This window comes from Purpureocillium takamizusanense, chromosome 2 (genome assembly GCF_022605165.1).
Source record: "Purpureocillium takamizusanense chromosome 2, complete sequence".
In the NCBI taxonomy this organism is placed as follows: Eukaryota; Fungi; Ascomycota; class Sordariomycetes; order Hypocreales; family Ophiocordycipitaceae; genus Purpureocillium; species Purpureocillium takamizusanense.
The window spans coordinates 1,906,705-1,925,673 of NC_063069.1; the positions used below are offsets into that span (position 1 = coordinate 1,906,705).

The following is an 18,969-nucleotide window of genomic DNA, read 5'->3' on the forward strand; positions in this document are numbered from 1 at the left end:
TCGACGGGAGAGGCTGCAGACGGGGCAGGGCTGCAGAGAAGGCTCAAAGAAAGTGCGATCCGGACGGTCTCGCCGTGAGGGAAGGGAAAAAGGCCAGCGAATTTGCTCCTCCTATTGCGTGCTCTTCCGAGAGCCACTGGGCGGGCCCATCCTTATCTGACCGGGTCTCGCCCAGCCTGGGCCCTAGCTGGCCGACCGAGGAACAGGGGCGGCCCACGGCGTCGCAGCCCGTCCCGACCCTAATTTTTAAGCTTGGTGCGCATCACTGTGGACTGCACTGTAGTACCTGTGGCCTTGTTCCTGGACGACGGCTGGAGGCAGCAGGCAGGAGGGCGGCACCATACAACAGGGAGCAGCCGGTGCTATCAACTCGGGTGAATTTCGCCGATGGGACCTCTACAGTCCTGTACAGCGATGCAGAGATAGGGATTAAGTAGCAAGTTATCCAATTTTGAGGGACCAGCTCTCCCACTGCTGGGGGCGGAATTCGGCCGGTTATCATCCGTTGAAAACGAACCGACTTGGCGCCAGCTTCTTGGCGGCTGGGCACTGGCCCAAGACGGATCCATGCCGCCCGCTCGCAGGTCAAGGACAAGAGGACGGTTCGGGCGAGGGTCACCGAGTCGAGCGAGAGGTCAGCCTCGGGTCCGGCCTGTCTTGTCTCACCTCAGGCAGACAAGAGGCTGTTTGTCTGCCTGACATCGGAGCCGCCGCGGATACTACATCCACTGCGTAGGTTCTAGACGCGTGCGGGCCAACCCGGCATGTCACCTTGACTGTGTGATGGATGTTCCGTTGTGTCGGACGGCGAGGCCGGCGGCGACGTGATCGACGGCGAGCGCCTCCGGAAGGCACAGTGGTGGCAACCAACGGTCGAGGAAGCGGCGGCGTACGCACGCACACAACAGAAGGGTTCGTGTGGAGTGAGCCATGGCGGTGCGGTGGCCGACGCCACTACAGAAGGCCCACGATCGATCCTCTTGCGTCCATCAATCCCATCCGTCAGGGCTGGCGCGATTGGATGCCATGCACTGCGGCGTCCAGTTGACGAGACGAGACGAGCGATTTGATTCATCAACGATTAACTGCCTGGCTTGCTTGGATGCTTGTCTCCTGCCGCTGCTGCCCAGTCGCCCGCCGTCCATTCATCATGCCCCCCCCCCCCCCCCGCCTGATCGCGTCGCCACCCGCCGTCGTCGACCTTCCCCTCCGAGGCTAACAGCGACAGCGCGCTGCTGCTTAACCACTAATAAGGTTATTTATTGGAGTGTGCAGGGGGGTCCCGCCGGCTGCGGCAGTGGGCTGGGATCTTTTGTTCAAGGTGTGCCAACCTTCCCGAAAGAGGCATCGTTGCTCCGGGGTCGACCCAGCCTTAGGGCCTTGGCCCCGCGATATCCCTGGGCCCAGAGCTGTGCCAGAGAGATACGGGAGCGGAGCATGCCATGCGCCGCCGGTGTGGGCACCCGCGGGCGGCGACTCGCTCGCAACCCCACGAGAGAGATGGATGGATGGATGGCATGGCAGGCAGATCCTGCCCACATTGATGAAGTGCGTGGGATGAGGACCAAAGCGTCGAGGGAGCGCGCGCCATATTATTGCGACCACCAACGAGCAAGGACGTACGTGCTACCGCTGTAGAGCACACTGGTTGTTTTATTTAAACGTGTCGCTCCCGCATGGGGCATCTGACGGTCCCTTTCTTCCTTCTCCTGTTGTGCGACCTATCCTCCCTACCTCGTTGGCCTTCCGCTCTCCGGATCGCCTACTTACACCAGAGACCCTTCTTCCGCCTCAGGTGTGAGAAGAGAAGGGCACAAATCGCAACCACTTTCCCCTGTAGACCGCAGCGCAGACCCATCATCGCCCAAGATGACGAGCGCGGTGCAGCTCGACAACGACGCCATCACCAACGCCGGCCTCACCGACGCCGAGCACCATGGCATTCACAACAACCCCGCGCACGGCTCCATGGACGTCCGGAAGGCGTCCGTCGCCCGCCACTCCGTGAGGGACGTGGAGCTGGTCCTCGACGAGGACTACGAGGGCAAGCCCACCGACGAGGAGATGCAGACCCTGCGCCGCGTCTCGGGCCGCATCATGTGGAGCATGTGGACGATTGCCTTTGTCGAGCTCTGTGAGCGCTTCTCCTACTACGGCTCCTCGGTCCTGTACACAAACTTCATCAACCGCCCGCTGCCGCCGGGCTCGACGACGGGTGCTGGTGCCCATCCCGGTGCGCTGGGCATGGGCCCCAAGGCCGCCCAGGGTCTGAGCTTGTTCAACATGTTCTTCGCCTACCTGATGCCCCTTGTCGGGTGAGTCTCTTCTTCCCAACATTTGCCGACCCGTTCACAGACATGGTCGTTTGCTAACGCTTTCTTCCCACAGTGCTTGGATTGCCGACGCCCGCATGGGTCGTTTCTGGACTCTTCACCTTGCCATTGGCATCTCCACCATCGCCCACGTTATCCTGGTCGTGGCTTCGTCCCCCGCCGTCATCAGCAACAACAAGGGTGCCTTCGGCTGCTTCATCATCGGTCTTCTGACCCTCTGCGTCGGTACCGGCTTCTTCAAGGCCAACGTCTCCCCGCTGCTCGCCGAGCAGAACGAGGACACCAAGCCCCGCGTCGAGGTCCGCAAGGGCGAGCGCGTCATCGTCGACCCGGCCGTCACCAACACCCGCATCTTCCTCTACTTCTACCTCTGCATCAACATCGGCTCCCTCACCGGCCAGATCGGCATGGTCTACGTCGAGAAGTACGTCGGCTTCTGGGTCGCCTTCCTCATCCCCACCATCCTCTTCCTCATCTCCCCCCTGGTTCTCTGGTCGCAGAAGCGCAAGTACAAGCTCAAGCCCCCGACCGGCTCGCTGCTCTCCAAGTTCTTCAAGATGTTCTTCTTCGTCCGCAAGCGCTCCAGCCTCCGCAAGTTCAGCTGGGAGGTCGCCAAGCCGTCCAACGTCCCCATCGACGAGCGACCGTCGTGGATGACCTACGACGACGCCTGGGTTGACGAGGTCCGCCGTGGTCTCATGGCCTGCAAGGTCTTCCTCTTCCTCCCCGTCTTCTTCCTGTCATACAACCAGATGACGGGTAACCTCACCATCCAAGCCGGAACCATGGAGCTGCACGGCGTCCCCAACGACATCATCCAGAACCTCAACCCCATCTCCATTGTCATCATGATCCCCATTATTGACCACCTGCTGTATCCCGGTCTCCGCAAGCTGGGCTTCGCCTTCACCCCCGTCAAGCGTATGACCTTTGGCTTCATCATCGCCGCCCTCTCCATGGTGGCCGCTGCCGTCATGCAGTACTACATCTACGAGAAGAGCCCTTGCGGTTGGCATGCCAACAAGATCTTCACACTCGAGGATGGCAGCGAGAAGCCTTGCGACCCAGCGCCCATCAACGTCTGGGCTCAGTGCTTGCCGTACATCCTCATTGGTATCGCCGAGATTTTCGCCAACGTCACCTCGTACGAGTACGCTTTCTCCAAGGCCCCCGAGAACATGAAGTCGCTTGTCATGAGTGTCAACCTGTTTATGAGCGCCGTTTCCTCCGCCCTCGGCCAGGCCTTCACGCCCCTGTCCGACGACCCGCTCCTGGTTTGGAACTACACCACGGTCGCATGCATTGCCTTCGTTGGCGGTACCGCTTTCTGGTTCTGCTTCCGCCACCTCGACTCCGAAGAAGACAAGTGGAACATGCTCAAGAAGTCCGAGTTCATTGGCAAGCAGGAGCCTGGCGTTGGAAAGGCCCACGAGGCCGGCGAGGTGTAAGGCTGCGAGCCTTGCATTGGAAATGTAATCATGTGTCAAGAGATGTGATGATACCAGTTTTAGTCCATAGCAGTGATATCCACCTGTCATACCAAACCGTCTCGTTCTACATGCGCAAAGTGAATTACACAGGCCCAATCTGTCATGTTGACGGGAGGGCTTCGGTGGCATGGGCGATGGATGTGCTAGGGCTCCGGGGTCCAAGGCATCCAAGCAACGAGTGATGGATTGATCATGCAGCATGGCCCACGAAGTAGGCCGACGGGTCATGGAGGAGATCGCCGAGATGTCAGGGATTTAAGTTTTCAGTCTGTCGGATGGTGGATATACGAAGTTCGAAGTAGTCATCGTGCCATCTGTGGACGGCAAGTACCTGAAAAATGCTCCGCGTGTGGTAGATATATAGAAGCGAACCCGCAGAAGAGCCAACCCTGTTGAAAGCCATGTACTATTTAGACACTACCAATATTCTATTCGACCATCATGCCCGGTGCCGCTCCTCTCGCAATCTTCATGGCGTTGAAGATCGTAACACTTCATGTGCCACAGACAATTGGCTTAGGGAATCTCTAAAATCAAATTCTTGACTGGATCCAGCCGCACCAAGCGCTCTTGTGAAGTCACGAGCTTTCGTGCATCCATTTTCTAGCGTCGTCCATGCTGTGAAGACAGAATAATCCCAGAAATCTAGAAGACGTAGAGGATCATGACGAATAGACTGAGACACAAGTATAACCCCGTGGTCTTCACATGTGCCGAGCTCTCACTGTCCTGCGTCTGGCTTGGCTCTGGCGGGCCAGGTGGCGTCGTGTTTGCGTCTTCCTCGCTGACGCCAGTTACGTTAGGTATGGTTGAATCGCCAGACTTGAGATCAACAATGTCGCTATCGTTCGAGGCGATGTTGGCTTGCGCAATGCCAATCTGTTTGTTCTCAGCGTCGTAGAGCACGTACGCACTGCGCAGAACCGTATCTCCGATGATGCCAAACTTGCTGTCGGTGATGTTGCTGAATGATGTCCCTTGGATTCCGAAGATGCATGGATCACCAAGCTTTAGACCCAGAAGCTTAAGTATGTTCTTTTGGGGAAAGTCCACGACAAGCTCCCGTATTGGCACAACGATGGTCTTATTGGGGAAAGAGATCTCCACTGAAATGTCGTCGTTAGATGTTGCGTGCTTGCAGTCGATAAAGGCCTTGTTCTGGAAAATTTCCACGTCGAACCGTTTCCAGATGGGCTCGGCATAGCCGTCCGGAAGAAACGTGAGTGTGGACCCGGAGTCCAGGACCACAGTAACGTTCAAGGCATTGCGTGTCTGATCATTGCTTTCATCGCCGCCGGGGTCACCAATGTTCAAACCGGACATGCGCACGGCGTAAGCTTGGACGCCCGATCCGGGTTTGAAGCCCGGCACCAGAGGGACGGTAGCGAGTTTCCCGATAAACTTGCGAGTATCGATTCCTCCGAACAGAATTACACCGGTGTCGGCTTGGCTGTGATTCTACAAATGTGAGCATTTACCGTCAATACCGCCAACTTGATGGGCCATACCAGATACAAACTGAATGCTGCGCGGCCAATCACGCCCTCGGCTGCCATGTGTTCGACGATCGCAGGGTATTGTTGCTCGGCTGCCACCCCAGCGCTGAGGCCTAGACCCAGAACACCCGATCCAGGCGTTGTGTTCCTCGGGAGACCTAGTCTTTGCCCATTGATGGTCTTGCCGTTGATCGTGACGGTGTCGTTGAAGTAGTCGCCCCGTACGCTTCTCTGGTCCAAGTAAGAGATATTGAAGGCATCTTGAGCTACCGTCTTAAAGGTGCTGCTCTTGTTGGAGTTGACTGTTTCGCGGTCAGTGGCCTTGTTTCATCGACCGCTGAGGGTCGTTGTTGGTTGATACTGAGCTCAAAATGAGAGGAAAGGAGGAATGCTGGGCGGCGCGTTGGCTGCAAAGAGGCAAAGACTCACAGAAACCTTCACATCCGGTGTACTGGCCCCCAGTACATAAGTCCGTGCCCACCGAGTTTACCCAGGTGTCGCTACTCCCAGTGTCCAGATGGACCTTGAGTTTCTGGGCTGGAGTGCCCACCTCTATCTCAGCATAATACCCTCCGCCAGTGATGTTGTTATCCGCTGTCAAACTGAGGACGTCGCGTTTGTTTATATCATTCAACGAGAGACTGCTCGGTCTTCTAAACGGAACGCTGACGCTGGCCGCGGAAGCTCCCACGGCCAGCACGACAATGCGTGTAACCATCATATCTCGACAGCAAAAGAGTTGGCGAATAGTTTTATTACTGATCGCCTTCGTTTGTGGGTGTGAGGACGCAACTATATATTAATGATATATAAAGCGCTGTTGAGGCTACCGGATCGGGTGGCAGGTGCCGCCGCTTTTAGTAGCCTCCGATGACAATGAGGGGAAGAGTGGCTCCCAAGCACACTATACCCAGCCGCTATCAGGCTACGTAGCTAGTAGCTACGACACAACCTGGCTAGGGGCCAATCCACATAACAGGCCAATCCTGCTCCATTATCTGACTTAACACTCGGTGCTCGCCCGTTTCCTTTATCTTCTATCTTATAATAGAAAAATAAGAGTCCGTTTCTTAAGATTACTAAAATAGACGTTAATAGGGCTAGTACGCGTAGGCTAACCCTAAAAGCTAGCCGCTTAGCTTATCCTCTCTTAGTTCCTAACTAAGTTCTTCTTATATTACTCTATCTATACTATACTAGCTTTATTTAAAAGCTTTCTTAATATAAGAATAAAAAATAAAGGATTATAAAGCTAGCTTCTCTTAACGCTAAATAGCGTGCCGCCTATTATAAGTAATCCTATAGCTTATGCTTATTGAAACCGGATTATATAAATAAGACTAAATTAAGAGTGCTACTATAATTATAGAGCTAATTTCTCCTACTCGTAGAGATATTTAACTTCTTTCCTAGCCCGCGTCCCGCCTCCATTATATACTAGCTATTCTTAATATATAGATATAGAATGAGACCGGCGTGCTATATATATAATATAGTAGATACTCCCTATATAATAAAAATTTTCCTCTAGTTATATAGTATAAATATAGCACAGTACATTATCTTCTAGTGTCTTATAATAAGTATGATATAGTACTCTATAGGACAGTACTATATATGCTATATAGTAACAGGGTTAGCATACTTAATGCTGGAGGCCAGGGCGCAGAGAAAGGAAGCTGGAACTCAGCATATAGCAACGTGGCAAGCAGAAGCTCAGTATGCAGAAGCTCAACACGCAGAGGCTGAGCATGCAGGTGCTAAGCGTGCAGCTGGTCAGCATAACGGCTGACGGAAAGGAAAACTCGCGACGAAACAGTGGCCAACAAGTATTCCCTCCTAGGAAGCTCCGCGGCACAGCATAGTGTGCTTTAGCTCGTATGTAGCAAGCCATCAGTACTGTACAACTGGCTATTATATAACAGGTGTCGCACGTAGCTGGCACGACGAGCATTGTAATAACTTATAGATCAGCTGCGATACTTTCACTTCCAGGCTCTAAGAGACACGTTCCTCTACGCACTTGTTACTTCAGAATGCTTCTTAACCTGTCATTCGCTATGCTTTTGTACCTTTTGGGCCTGTTCCGACCATGCGAGGGTTCGCCAAAATTCCGAGAGGAGTACTGTGGCAATTACGTGCCAAAGTTTATTGGGACAGGTCTCGACCGGCAGATTGTCGCGCCAGACACTCCATACGTGGCAGCAGTGGGCCATAATAAGTTATACTTCATCGACACCCGCTTCGATTCTGAGACTGCTGGGCACATCAAGAAGCAAATAGAGAAGGCACTTGTGTCGATCCCGAACGAGTACGTCTACATAGACCCGATTGCGGCTACCGCGGAAAGGAGGAATGCTGTGACCGACGAAACTACATTCGTATTCGATCCTCCATACGCCAGAGTGTTCTTTGCAAGAGCAATGAACAAAGGCAACCCATTGCTTAAATTGCCCGAACACAAGCGCGCTGGTCCTGGGTTACTGACCTACGACACCGACTCTGGCACACTCCTCACTATCGAGAAGAGATACCTCTTTTGCGACCAGTATGGCTGCTACAGCGATGCAGACTGCAAAGTCCAGGCACACAACAACTGTCCTATCTACAGCGGCGGCCGGGTTAACAACGAGTGTAAAGAGGGATACCTGAATGGCACAGGCTGCTATCATCCCCGCTGCAACAAGGCTGTGGATACACCAAGACATGATGGAGAGACGGACGCCAGTTACTATCAGCGGATGGACAAGTTGCATTGGGGGGAGACAGAAAACGAGAAGCGAATTGGACAAAGGGGACATGATGGATGGAGGGAATGCTGCGGTCTAAGGGAAATGGGCTTACCTTTCGAATGAGGCTAGATGAAGCACGCGTATGGCAAAGGGAATAGCGGTGACGCGAGGTTGGTCTCCGAAGTCTCCCACCAACGGTTAATGAGCGCCAAGGAGATGCAAACTTTGGGTAGGGTTTACGGCAGGCCATACTCCCACCGAAAACGACTGCCACGGACCATTGCCAAGAACGGCAGTAGAGAACGGCAACGGAGAACGGCAACAAGGATCGTGGCAACAGGTAGATCAGCGGTCCACCCCGTTTCAATTTCTGCAGTGCCCAGATGGACTTCTCTCCATGCCGATAAGTCGTAAATATTTCCCTGACGGTACAGTACTATACTGTACAGTACAGCGCCGTAGTTGAGAAGCAGAGTAGTTAGGTAGCTACGCGAGAGAGATACGCACACTGTCTGCGAATCAAGGTGAAAATTGTTGGTCGGCGTCAATGTTTGAACAACCACGATTGACCCAACCGCAAACTCGGCTGGGAAAGAGGGGAAGAAGAAAACAAAGGCTCGTGACCCTCCTTCCTTCGCCCTGGCCCCTGATTTTCTCGAACGAATTTTGTGCAACTCACCACAGCACTTGCTACGCAGTGTAGCGATACTCCTAGGCACGACAGATGCGGGACCAATCGAGGGAGGACAATACTGAGCGTCGCCGATTACCTATTTTAAATTATAATATTCCCTATTATTAATTATATTATAATTACTCTTAGTAGTTAAGCCGACCGCCCTAAGAGGAGGTGATAATTATAAGATTTTAGTTAGCTAGGGTTAATAATTATATAACGCTAATATATAAGGAATATTCTCTTTTAGCTCGCTAGTATCTTCTTATTAAAGCTCTTAAAGCTTTAGCCCTAGTATAAGGGGCTTAGCCCAATAAGAGCCCGGGGCGCGGCCCCGGGCGTAGCAACGCTACGTATAGCTAGGACCCTATGCTAACCTAGGCCCGCAGCTAGTTATGTAGGGCTATATATAGCGGGCGCCGCGCGTATAGGGGCTACCCGGTATATAACCTTAATTTCCTTCCTTTATAGTATATTAAATATTAATAACCCGATTAGCTCCTATTATATAACGCTAGCCCTATTATAATATATACTATTAATAATAGTAAACTAAGTAATAGAGATAGACCTAGCAGTAGCCTATAGGCTCTCGATAGAATAGTAGGCGTAATAATAAGCGCAATAATAGGCGTAATAATAAGCGTAATAATAAGTAAAATAATAAGCGTAATAATAGGCATAATAATAGGCGCTATAATAGGCGTAATAATAGGTATAATAGCTAGCGTAATAATAGGCGCTTTAATAAGTAGAACTTAAATATTTAAGGGCATAGCTATAGTCTATACTTAACTTAATAGCCCCTAGCGGAATAGCGCCTAAGCCTAGGAAATAAAAGCCGCTTAAATAGCTAATATAAGATAGTAAAATAGAATACTTTTACTTTTTCTTATATTAACTAAAGAGTAAATATAAGATTAATAAAGTAAAAGGCCTTAATAGGGAAAGTAAAGCTATTTAATATTAGCTCTTTAATATACTACCTATCTAATTATAGCCTTATATAAAGGGATTTTAGACCTAAAGAGGACTTAAAGGCAATAAAGAATTATAGGCCTTCTTTAACTATATCGAACGCCTCTTTAGTAATAAGTAAATAAAGGAAGGAGCGCTCGATAAGCTATAGGGCCTATACTAAAGAGATAGGTAGCCTTTTAATACTTTCTTCTCTAACTTTAAGAATACCTTTACGAATATAAGTAAGTCCGCTTAGATAAAAGATACTTAAATCTTAGCGCTATAAAATACTATATTTAATGCCTTAAAAGAATAGCTTATTATAATATAGATATTAATCGCCTTTTATAAATATACTTAATGCCTTTAAGAAATCGCCTAGAATTTCGAGAGGACCCTATACTTTAAAAAGCTATAGAAGAAGGGCTAGGCCTAATATAAACGCTAGCCCGCTTACTTAAGAGCGGACTAAGTAGACTCCCTTATAGTAGTCTTAACTATTAATTATTAAGGCAATATTATAATATTAGCTACTTACCTTAAAAAGCGCGAGATTAGCCTAAATAGAGGGGGCCCTTAAAAGGACTTAATTAAAGAGGGTAATAAGTCTTATTAAGCTAAGTAGGCTATTAAAGATAAGAAAGAAAGAAAGAAAAGTAAAAGGCTATACCTTTATTATAGAGGGAGCGGCTATTTAATAGCGCGCTACCTTTATACCCTAGCGAGGTAGCCTATAATATTAAACTTAATTAAGCTATACTATATAGTCTTTATTAAGCCTAAGCTTAAAAATAAAGGTAATAAAAAGAGTAAAAGTAAAGAAATAGCGCCTATATAGGGAAAAGCGCTACCTTAAAGTAAAGCTATACTTTAAGGCTTATAGTAATATAAGTAAAGAAAATAGAGCTTAGGGGATACTTAAAGACGACCCTATCGGTAATAATAATATCGATTAATAAAAGTCTTTTTTATTCTATACTTATCGATAAGGGATATAAGTATTATATAATTATAGATAAAGAAATAGCTTAAGACCTTAAGGTCTTAATAAAAAAGATCCCCTCCTATAAGGTAAGGGGTATATTAGGTATTATAGATAAGGTAGCTATTAAAAGGCTAGTATAGTTAGTCGCGGATATAGAGGGCTATTTATAGCTTATTTACGCTTATATAATACCTTAATTAAAGTTCCCCCTTATTTTAAAGAAGCCTTAAATATAATATATAAAGTCTTACTTAATCCTATATAAGGGTAGGCTTTAATATAGCCTATTATAGATATAGGTATAATATTATTAAGGGCCGCCCCTTAATAGCCCGCTCTTAAGGGATATAGAAAACGCCTATTATATTATAGTATTAATATTTATAAGGTATATATAATAGATTAAGAAGTAAGAGGGTAGCGATATAGCTAAGGTAGCTATCTTCGCTATTAATATAAGAGATATTAAGAAAGCGCTTATATTTAAGCGGCCTAAATTAAGAGAGGAACTTTAAATAATTATCTTATCGCGCTTTTATAACTTATTCTTACTCTTTAAGAAGTAAGAGGTAGATAAGCTTAACCCCTATAAGCTTAATATAGATTATTAAATCCCCTTTAAGATAGGCTTAAATAACTAAGACTTACTTATGCCTTATAGAGCGCTTTATAATATATTATATAAAGAGGTATTAATATTATAAAAGACCTTTAATAACCTTTTCGATAAGGGGTTTATTAAAGCTAATAGCTTAGAGGCAATAGCGCCTATCCTCTTTATATAGAAGTTAGGGGGCAGGCTTTATTTCTATTATAACTATCGCGCCCTTAACGCTATTATAAAGGTAGATTACTACTTTATCCCCTTTATTAATAATACCTTTTATAACCTAGCGGGCGCCTATTAATTTATTAAGCTTAATATAATATAGGTATTCTATAAGGTATAAATAGTAATAAAAGAGGAGTAAAAGACTACCTTTTATATAAGGTATAGTCTCTTTAAGTAAATAATTACCTTATTTAGCCTTAGCGGCGCTTTAGCTACCTTTTAATACTATATTAATAATATATTATAAGACTTCCTAGACGACTTTTACTCTACCTATATAGATAATATCCTTATCTATATAATAATACCCTTAAGGAATACTATATAAAGGTATAGTAAGTATTTAAGTAGCTTTAAGATTATAGCTTATATCTTAACTTAAATAAGTATTAATTTAGGGTTAAAACTATTAAATACTTAAGTTTCGTTATTTATATAAGTAAGGGTATTAAAGTAGACCCTATAAAAATAAAAGTAATTATTAAATAGCTAGTCTTAACGATATAAAAGAGGGTATAAAGCTTCCTTAAGTTTATTAATTACTATTAGGTCTTTATACTTAAGTTCTTAAATATAATAGCGCCGCTTATAGCTTTAATAGGAAAGTAAGTTTTATTTATATAAGAATAAAAGTATTAAGTAGCGTTTAAAGCCCTTAAGGAACTCTTTATAAAAGCCTTAATCCTTTTATAATAAGACCTTAACTTACTTACTTTCTTAAAAGTAAATTATAATAGGACCGCCCTAAGGGGAATGCTTTTATAAGATATAAATAGCTAATAGAAACTAATAGCTTTTTACTTATAAAAGCTATCCCTTACCGAGTAAAACTACCTTATTTATAATAAGGAGATATTAGCGATTATTTATTACTTAAAATAATAGTCGGTAGAGCTTTATAGCTATAAGAGCTTTATAGTACTTATAGATTATAAGAACCTAGAATATTTTATAACCTATTAGCGCTTATTAAAGTAATAAGTATATTAAATAAAGTTACTTTTAAAGTTTAACTTCTCTTTAAAATATAAATTAAGTAAGCTAGCTATAATACTTAATATACTCTTTCGTAAGGATTAAGATTAAAAGACTTAAAAAGACTATAAGGCTAAAGACTTATAATTTATCCCTTAGAGCGCCCTCTATATATATATCGGCGCTACCTTAACTATACCGACGACCCTATTCTTTAACCCTTAGCTAAGCTCCTTATAATAGCGAGAGGTAGAGTAAAATATAATATATTAAAGCGCCCTCTATATAGTTAAAAGTAGCGCTTATACCTTTAACTTAAAGCTCGGTCTTAAAGTATAGATTATAAAGTATAGCCTCGATATAATAAGGAACCTCTATTATAGGGACTACCTTTAAGTACTTAACGCCCTTTAGGTAATAAAAGTAAAGGTAAAGTCTATTCTTAAAGGAATAGACTTATAAAATAAACTTAAGGGTTAGCTAATATAGTAGGCCTATAATTTACCCCTTTTTAAGTACCTTAATAAAGAGGGTATAATAATTATATTATTATATAAGTTTTATTAGCCCTTAATATAATAGTATATTAAGAGGTTCCTCTATAACTATAATACCTATAGCTATATAAAGATATAGAGGGAATATAAAAAGGGCCTATTATAGCCTTTACTTATATTTAATTAATTCTATAGGTAGATCTAAATAGACTTTATTATAGACCTCCCCTTTATAAATAAAAGCTATTTCCTTTAAGTTATTTAAGATAGGCTTAATAAGGAAGTTATATTAAAGCTAATAGCTATTATAAATACTATTATATATATAAAGCGCTTCCTTTAATATTACTTCCGTTAATATAGCTAGCCCGCTATTATTATAAGCGACTAAAGAATAAACTAAATAAATAGCTTTTAGTAATACCTCTATAAGTTAGTAAGTATTAAGTAATAACTTAATATAATATACTACCCTTAAATAAATAAAGGTATAAAGAGGATTAATTAAGAAGTATAGGTATACCTTAAGGCTTATATTAACTATAATTAAGATAATTAAGACTAATAGCTACTTATAGCTTAGCTTATGCTTAATAGCTAAATAAGTACCTCGATCGATATATCCCCTTTCTTTATACTTTATAATTACTACCCCTAATCTATTATAAATAGCCCCCTTACCCCTATAAGGGAAATAAGCTAATACGCTATATTAAAGAGTAAGGTATAGGCCTTTATAATAAAGCTTAAGTAAATTATAGAGCTCTATAGCTCTACGATAATAACGGCCTTACTTAAGTAAAAGTAACGGGCTAATTATATATATAGCCCTATAGATAAGTATAAAATAAGGGATAAAGTCTAGCTTAACTTCTATAACTATACCTTTACGAGACTAAAGAAAAAGCTTAACTAATTATACTTAAAATATATAATTAATAAAGTAATAAGCCTATATATAGTCGAGCTAATAAGCCTACCCTTAAGTATTATATTAATAAGAGGAGGCATAAGAAATAGAAGATAGCTTAAAGAAGATAAATAAAAACGGCTAAAGGAATAGCTAGGGGTAAAAGGGAGCTATAAGGGTAAGACTATAAGGATAACTATAAAGGAAGGAAGCCTTCTTAGTTAGAGAGGACTTATTACGCCTCTTTAGTTATAGCTAATAATACTTACTCTTTTGCCCTATTTTTATACTTTAGATATAAGTATACTTTATTAATATAAGTATCTCGCGCTATTACGGATTGCTATATAGTTTTATATACTATCGTAAATATAAATATCCGACGCTTAAGACTATTTAATTAAAGCTTAACGGCCTTTTTACTATATTAATATATTAATATATAGGAGTCTTTATATTATAATATATTAAGTAAGGATAGGAAGAGTATAAAGGGAATATACTTTATGGTTTAATATCTTTCTTACCTTAATATAATTAGTCTTTAAGGTATAAAATAACTTAAGGGCTATTATACTAACCTAAGGGCACCTTTAGGCTATTAAATAGAAAAATATTAAACTTAAAAGGAAAAGGGGTAAGAAAAATATTATTAATAAAGAAAAAAAGAAAATTAATAAAATAATAAGCCCTATTCTTAATAAGGGACGATTTAGCCCTAGCGTTAAGGAAAGGGTTTAATACTTAAAAAGAAATAAGGTTAAAGTAAATATAAGTAAAAAACGATATATATCTAAAAGGATAGGGGTCAATAAAATAAAAACTAACGAATAAGGAAAAACCTAAAGGCTATAAAATTATAAACCTATATTAAAAGACCTAATTAAATAGAAACCTAATAGAAACGAATAAAAACTATTAAGAATCCTCGCGGTCTAAATCGTAACTTAAGTAACTACCGGGGATAGCTAAATAGGATAGGCGCTTACTATTATAGCTATAATTATATTAAGAGGAAAGATAAAAATATTAAAAAAGGGCGGAAACCGCCTATAGTATTAAGCTAACTTACGATAAAATAATTCGACCCCTCCCTTTTATATAGTAGGTAACTTAAGATTTCTTAGTAACTTAATAAAAAGTACTCTTAAAAGAAATCCCCTTATATATAGAGTAAGAGTATTTAATCTATTTATAATAAGGCTAATAAATAAACTAAAAGAACTTAATAATAATACTTTAATTTAAGCTATCTCCCTTATAGGGAAGTCGCTATTTAGAGTATTAAGTCTTAACTAATATCGACTTACTATCCTAAAGTTTAATAGATAAGACGTAATAGACTTTATTAAGAAGTTTAAAGCTAAAATAAAGGCTTACTTAATTATAAAGGAAGAGATACTATTATAGCTTAAGAGCTATATATCCCTATTAAAAGTATAAAAGGTAAAAGTCCTTATAGATAGATTACGTTAAAAAGATATAAAGACTACTCTCGTTAAGGAATACTACTTACTAGACTTTAATTAAATAGAAACTATATATACTTAGCTAAAACGATACCTTATAGTAAAGCTATAGATAAACTAAGATATATTAGACTAGCTAAAGTAATATATATACCTTTAGCGAAAGGTCGAACCTAATATATAAAAGATAAGTAAAGGATAGTCTAGATATATCTTTATAGCTATACCCCCTTATATTTAAGTTAAAATCCTAGAAAAGAAGGGAGCTTTTTTTTTAGATATAATTAAAATCCCTTATAAAGAACTTATTAAGGTAATCGAGGATTATTTAACCCCCTATCTCGATATCGAATTAAGGGAAGCTTCCTATTTTAGGCTAATCTAAAAGGAGCGATAGTTATAAAATTAAATAGTTCCGAAATATATAAACTAAGGAAAATAGTAACTTAAGTCTTTACCGCCCTAAAATATTAATAATATAGAATATATTAAAGGTAAGATAGATAAACTAATATAATAGCTTAAAGTACTTAAGATTAACCTCGCTCGATAGAATAATTAGTAAATAGAAGATTTTAAACGACTCCTTATAGCGTAAATATAAAAGGGTAAGATAATAGGATAAGAAATTAGTAAAATAGTAGCGTTAATTAAGATATAAAAGGTATAGACTTATACGATTTCCTTTAAGGAAGAAAATAACCTTAACTAATTTATAATAGGGGTAATCTTATAAAGGGAAAGTAAATATAAGCGGCTTTATTAATATTACGCTAGACCTAGCTATATCCTAGCTAGATACTTAAAATATAAATACGATAAGGAAATTAGGTTTACTTACTTCGATATAAAAGGAAAAGCCTTATAGGTAAGAATAAAAGAAAATAGTTAAATAATCCCCCCCTTACTTATATATTAATATATTAAGCTTAATAGTAAAGTATATTACCTTATATATTATTAAGTTAAGAGATTTAATAAATACTTTATTAGTCCCTTACTCTTAATAGTCGAAGCTAAGGAATTAAGTATATAAGAGAACTAAGAACTACTTCTAAGAGAAAAGGAGTGCCTCGATCTCTTTTTTATAAGGTTAAGGGACGTATAGAGACTTAGGTAAATAGGCTAGACTAATATTACTTAACGTAGCTAATAGAATAATAAGATATTATCTATTAGGGTTATTATAATTAAGGAAAATTAATAAGATTATTTAATTAAAGCTACCCCGATTAATATTAATACTTATAAAAGAAAAAGAGCGCGCCTTAAGGAAAACTAAGATATAAAACTTAAAAGATAGGAGACTTAATAAGACTTAATAAATATAAAGAATATTACCTACTTTAAGCCTAGATTCGACCCTAAGAAAGAGATAAAGCGCTTTTATAAAGGTCTCGTCTATAAAATAATTAATAAGAAGCTCGCTATCTCTATAATAGATCTAGCGAAAAGATTTCCTTAATTTAGAAAGTTAGCCGTAGAAAGGATCTCGAATATAATAGAGGGAATAAAAGAAGTCTAGCGCTTAAGTAATAAACCTCTAACTATTAAGAATAATAGAGGTATTACTATTACTAGGCTTTAAGATCTAGAAATAAAAGAGATTTTAGGTAAAGTAAAGGAAAAGCTAAAGGTTACGTTCGCTAGCCCTTAATTAAATAATTATAGTATTAATATAGATAAATTACTTATTAAAGAAGATATCTATTTTTACGTCCCTAAAGAAATCCCTTATAAAAGATATAATACCTTAACTATATAAAGATGCCCTTATAAAAGAGGTAATTAAATAGAAATCTATATCGTTTAAGGGGTAGACCTAAAAGCGATAAACCTATTAGGTAAGATACTATATACTAAAGTAGTCCTTATACTAAATAAAATACCTATATATATATAAGACTTACTTAAGATTTAAGTATATATTAAAAAGCTAACTAGACTACCTTTCTTTATATTAATAGACTTAAGTATAGAAGGGAACCTTATTACCTAAAAGGAAGTTAAATAGAGAGGACTCTAGATTATGCCTATTTCTATAGCTATTAAGTTATATTCGAAAAATATAATTAGAATATATAGGGAGGTATATATACTTATCTATATAGGAGATACTTATAAGCCTATTAAGCTCTATATAGCGCTTAATACCGTCTCTATACCCTTAATCCTTAAAATACTATTTATTAAGGCTACTTAAGTTATATTTAATTACGCTATTAAGATAAGGGACCTTTATCTTAAATATAAGATAGGGAGGATTTAAGTTATTACTCTAATAGCTAAAGCTATTAAATAGGAATATAATAGCTATATAGAATTAATATAAATAAATAATATTAGATTTACTATTATTAAAGTAGAGAGCCTAAATGCTTAAGATCTTAACTCTTATAACGATTAAATACCAATAGGTAGTACTAGCGATAAAGGATCCTAGGATAATAATATCGCCTCTATAACGAAATTAGATATAAAAGGGAGCTAAGAAGATACCCTTTATAATAATTAAATAACCCTAAAAGATAAAACCCTAATTCCGCTCGACTTAAAGACCTTAATTACTATCCTTGACTTACTTTAAGCTAAGATAAAGGCATAGCTAGTAGAAGCCTATAGAGCATTCGAGAATAAAGCTATACGATTAGAATAAACGCTCTTAAAGCTCACCGTTTATACCTTATATAAATATAAGGGGATTAAAACTTACTTAAGAGATAATATACCTTCCGATAGGACTATCCTAGAAGGTAACCCCTATTAGAAATAAAAGATATAGGATAAAGTTAAGGGGGTAGCTTTAACTAAAGGAAAATATATTAGCTATATTATTAAAAAGTTCTCTAATATCGAGCGAGGAAGTAAGCTTACCCCTAAAAGGCTATAGGGGGTTACGGTATAAATAAAAGGATTCTTCTCTTTAAAAGAAAAGAGTATACTTAAAGAAATCCTTTATAACCGTAAAAAAGCCCTTACGTAAGACTTTAAAGACTATAGGAAGCTAGATTAAATAATAGCCCCCTTATAAAAGATTAAAATAGTTAAGTATATTATATAGAGGGCGGGTACTATTTTAATCCTAAAAGGACTAAAAGAGAAAGTTATCGATCTCTTATATATAAAGATCGAGAAAGGGATATTAGAAAAATCGTATACCTTATATAGGAACCTATTCTTCCTTATAGTTAAGAAAGATAGAGGCTTATACCTTATTAATTTAGTAATAAAGGTAAATAAAGTTATAATCTAAAATATATTTATCCCTTTAAGTATAGACGAATTTAATAATGACTTTTTAATATATAAAATCCTTTTATTACTTAACTTCTTCTTTAGATATAATTAAATATTACTTAATCTAATAAGTTAAGACTTAATAACTTTCGTAATATTAATAGGGCTACTTTAAATATATACCCTCCCTTAAGGGGTAATAAACTTAATAGCCTAATTTATAAGGCTTATTTATTAAATCCTCTTTAATTTAATCCTAACTATCTATTAGCCTTTCCTCGATAATATTACTATCTAAGGACTTAATATAGACTATAAATAAGAGGAAGTACTCCTTAATATCTATCGGTTTATATATAAATACCTTATTAATATTA

General features: G+C 40.0%; 2 protein-coding genes across 2 annotated transcripts; one reads left to right on the top strand and one right to left on the bottom strand.

The window, feature by feature from the left end:
• Positions 1-1,647: 1,647 nt before the first annotated feature.
• JDV02_002401 (uncharacterized protein) lies at positions 1,648-3,865 on the top strand. Its single transcript, XM_047983427.1, has 2 exons — positions 1,648-2,315; positions 2,389-3,865. Exons 1-2 carry the CDS (start codon positions 1,870-1,872, stop codon positions 3,779-3,781), a joined length of 1,839 nt encoding a protein of 612 aa, XP_047839398.1. The 5' UTR covers positions 1,648-1,869; the 3' UTR covers positions 3,782-3,865.
• Positions 3,866-4,468: 603 nt separating this feature from the next.
• On the bottom strand, positions 4,469-6,040 carry JDV02_002402 (uncharacterized protein; the record flags this gene model as incomplete). The annotated part of the gene is made up of 3 exons (XM_047983428.1): positions 4,469-5,281; positions 5,332-5,621; positions 5,749-6,040. 3 exons carry the CDS (start codon positions 6,038-6,040, stop codon positions 4,469-4,471), a joined length of 1,395 nt encoding a protein of 464 aa, XP_047839399.1.
• Between the last annotated feature and the right edge of the window lie 12,929 nt (positions 6,041-18,969).